This window comes from Acyrthosiphon pisum, chromosome X (assembly GCF_005508785.2).
Source record: "Acyrthosiphon pisum isolate AL4f chromosome X, pea_aphid_22Mar2018_4r6ur, whole genome shotgun sequence".
NCBI classification, from domain to species: Eukaryota; Metazoa; Arthropoda; class Insecta; order Hemiptera; family Aphididae; genus Acyrthosiphon; species Acyrthosiphon pisum.
Window position 1 is genome coordinate 128086551 of NC_042493.1, and position 3550 is coordinate 128090100.

The following is a 3550-nucleotide window of genomic DNA, read 5'->3' on the forward strand; positions in this document are numbered from 1 at the left end:
GAAATAGTAATGTATCTAAATTATATATGTAAACATAAAAATGTAATAATTGATAAATGTAAACTTTTAGGAAGGTGCTCGAAGTGACGGAGAATTAAATTGAGTTAATTTTTCTCGGTTAGGCGATAAAAATGAACTTTTTAGGGGGGAGATGTAACGGATAGTATCCGTTTTCTCACGATACACAATTAATAAACCAATAATAGTAAATAGATTGAAAGTATATTCAGCGATAGAACTATCGAATAAATGAATAGGCAAATGACCTCAATAACAAATTGGCAAATTGCAAAATACAAATAGACAAACGGGATACAGGAGAAGGCTGACTGGGTATTCGTAATCATTCGAGTATAATAGATTATTTTATATTATATAAAGAAATTCATATAATAGTTGACGAAATATGAGAGCTTGTCATTATTGCAAAATAGATAGCTAATATTAAACTAGAAGCAGGATGCAAAAGATAGATAACCATAGGCGATTCACTATAATTCATGGAAACAGCATTATGCTTGTCTATACATGCACACCGCAGGCTACAGATTAGGAATATCGCAAGTACGTGGGCTGAGTCGATGGTCACACGGACCACATCCGTTAGAGAATAGATAGCGTATCGATAGGCAGGGGGAGCAGGGACCCGAATATAAAAGGGAGCCTGAAACAGCCTGTATTCAGACGTGTCTACTCCAGAGCACAACAAGCACCTTCACGTCACTCTGTGTAGTAACTTGTCATTTGGACTAAATTACTGAAGAACGTTTGAATAAACTACAAAGTATCTTTCATCTGTCTACATTTATTTATAAACTACCCTGTCAACATCTTCATCATCAACACGAGCGGTCTCGCTTCCTGCAAAATCATAATATACTCGTAGTTAACGGCTATCAGAATATAACTCTGACCAGTTCCAACAACGAGAATATTACATCAGCACAAGGAGCTATTTGCACAACAACCACAATGTCATATCATCGATCAATAACTTCTTCGGATTCAGAGGTTAGTAAAAAATAATATATAATATCTATAATATGTAATACTGAAAAAAATTGGAAGTCAGTTGTAACACTACTCAACTCTATGGTTATAATTCATGATACAAACATATAAAATTAAAATAATATTTAATGTTTGAATACAACATAGAATATAATAAATACAATATAATTATAATTATGTTAATACATTTGACTGTATTTATAGAGTTAGATTATTACATCACTCATTCATTTTTGTAAATTAACTATGTTTAGGATGAACATTTTAGTGAAACTGTTGATAAGGAAATGAGTCCGTCAGTATCGAAAATAAAACCTAATTCAAAACGTAACGCAACAAGCGGGAAAAAAAATCCAGAAACAAAAAGCCAATGAAGATTGTAATAAAAATAATATATATTTATAATGTTAACATTAATATTTTTTTTTTATAGCACAAATCATACCGTGAAAATGTTGCTGAACTTTTACAAACCGAAGAAATTGATGTAGACATTAAGAATTCTTTGACTTTTAGACAAGGAGATGGTGTGGTTACAATAAAATGTCCTGTTGATGACAAGCCGAGCCATCTATATGTAATCTCACATTATAAAATGTCTAACATAGAAAATGTGTTGGTGAAGGATAGGTAAATACATTGGTTTACTTATTTTATTTATCTTATCGTTTAAAAAAAATTAATTAATTGTTATAGATGGAAATTCAGCGAAGCTACCATTAGATTACATACAAATGACAACCATCCGCTTAATACCAGTCTTAATCAAACAATACAGTCGATATTTGATACTATGCTAAGAGATCCCAAGCGTGAAACTCGCAAAAGCAAGACACCAATTTGATTATTATATGCAAAAATAAATTTATTTAATAAACAAAACATTATAATATTATATTATACGATGTGTTTCTAATATAGTTATATCATAAAAAACATTGATAACAATATTCACTGAGAATCATAGATATTTAATATCTATGCTGAGAATATAATAATCATAATATTATGCTACGATAATATACAGCTGATTACCAGATGAAACCACGAACTACTACATAGGACTGGACACTGTATAAAATAAGGTGGCTGCAAAGTTGTACGGTGGTCGTACGTTTGCTATGTAGCTGCTCTCTGGTGGCATTTTTTATACTGTGCTGTTGTAAATTATTTTATGTGATAAGTCGTGATTAATCACTAGTGATAACTGAAAAACGATTAAAAATTCAAAAATTCAAATCAACGACAAACTTTTTATATTCACTATTATGTCTAAATAAATGAATGCGTATTACTAGTTACTATGTTGCTACCAATTTGGAAAGTTTTTTTTTTGCGTGATTTCTAACTTGCTTTTGATTAGACATACGTGAGTATTGTCTCATTCTCATGGTAATATAATAAGTATATACATATAAATTTTTCATATTTCATAAGTCTATAATATATAAATATTATGTTTATAAAAGTAAAATTCTAAATGTAGTAAATCTAGTACGTCACTAGATAGCATCACAGTCGCAAACGTACATACCCGTACAACTTTGTGACCGGTGTCCCACCCTCCCCCTGCCCGGAGTGTCCAGTCCTATGTAGTAGTTCGTGGATGAAACTATTATTTTTTTTTTTGCTGCATGTGATAAGATTATTCTAATGATTATGGTTGTAGATAACGACGTAGGTAAACACGTCATGTTGTAGATATATGTATAATAAATAATATCTTAAGCCATGATGTTTATACCGTATTTATGATTAGATAATATAATATTATGTACTTTCTATCAAATAAAAACGTAATTAATTGGTGCTAGGAATTCAATACTTCTGTCAAATCGTAAGATCAAACACTAACTGAATCAAATAACGCAGACTATAATTATTACTATTCTTAATGATCCGAGGTAACGTTCAATTAAATAAAAAATAAAAAATAGATTATTGAATAAAAAAAGTTTTATTGAAAAAAAAACAATAATTATACATATGCATTTTTTGTCTATTTTTTTATACTATTAGATCTTGTAAAATCATATCAGACATTGCGTTAAAATGGAATTGTAATATTTCATGTAAAAATGATGTGTCATCGTTTTGTAGATGCGAATAATAGCTAAAGTCATAATTTTGAATATATTGGTTTGTAAATTCATTCCTCTGACAAGTTATAGGTAGAGATGGGAGCTTGGTAAATTTACCCGGTAAATTTTACCGGTAAGGTAAATTTACGTAAATTTTACCGATATTTTTTTTACCCGGTAAATATTTTTTACCGTTCTAAAAATCGAGTGACCACTTATTTCAAATGTTTTTATGTGAACATTAACACTAGTAACATTTCTATGAGGTTAATGTTATCCGTAGACCGTAGTCGATACGTCAATATACCTAATTAATATTACGAGAATTTGGTAAAACCAGTTCAAATTATCACCATTCCATCCATTCCCCGAACGTAGTATACAAAACCACGAATTAAGATATACAGGATACGAAACGAACTTGTGATAAGTGAAACCCGCACCTTCACACATTGCGG

General features: G+C 30.3%; 1 protein-coding gene across 1 annotated transcript; it reads left to right on the forward strand.

Annotated features, from left to right (window-relative positions):
• Positions 1–909: 909 nt before the first annotated feature.
• LOC107882154 lies at positions 910–1913 on the forward strand. The gene is made up of 4 exons (XM_008183364.3): positions 910–1011; positions 1266–1390; positions 1445–1641; positions 1708–1913. The coding sequence occupies exons 2-4, from the start codon at positions 1382–1384 to the stop codon at positions 1853–1855; spliced, it is 354 nt and encodes a 117-aa protein (XP_008181586.1). The 5' UTR covers positions 910–1011; positions 1266–1381; the 3' UTR covers positions 1856–1913.
• The last annotated feature ends 1637 nt before the right edge of the window (positions 1914–3550 follow it).

What these genes read in the sequence shown, in the direction of transcription:
- LOC107882154 (XM_008183364.3), top strand. An exon ending in AATGTGTTGGTGAAGGATAG is followed by an intron (nt 1,642 to 1,707) that starts GTAAATACATTG and finishes TAATTGTTATAG; the next exon opens with ATGGAAATTCAGCGAAGCTA.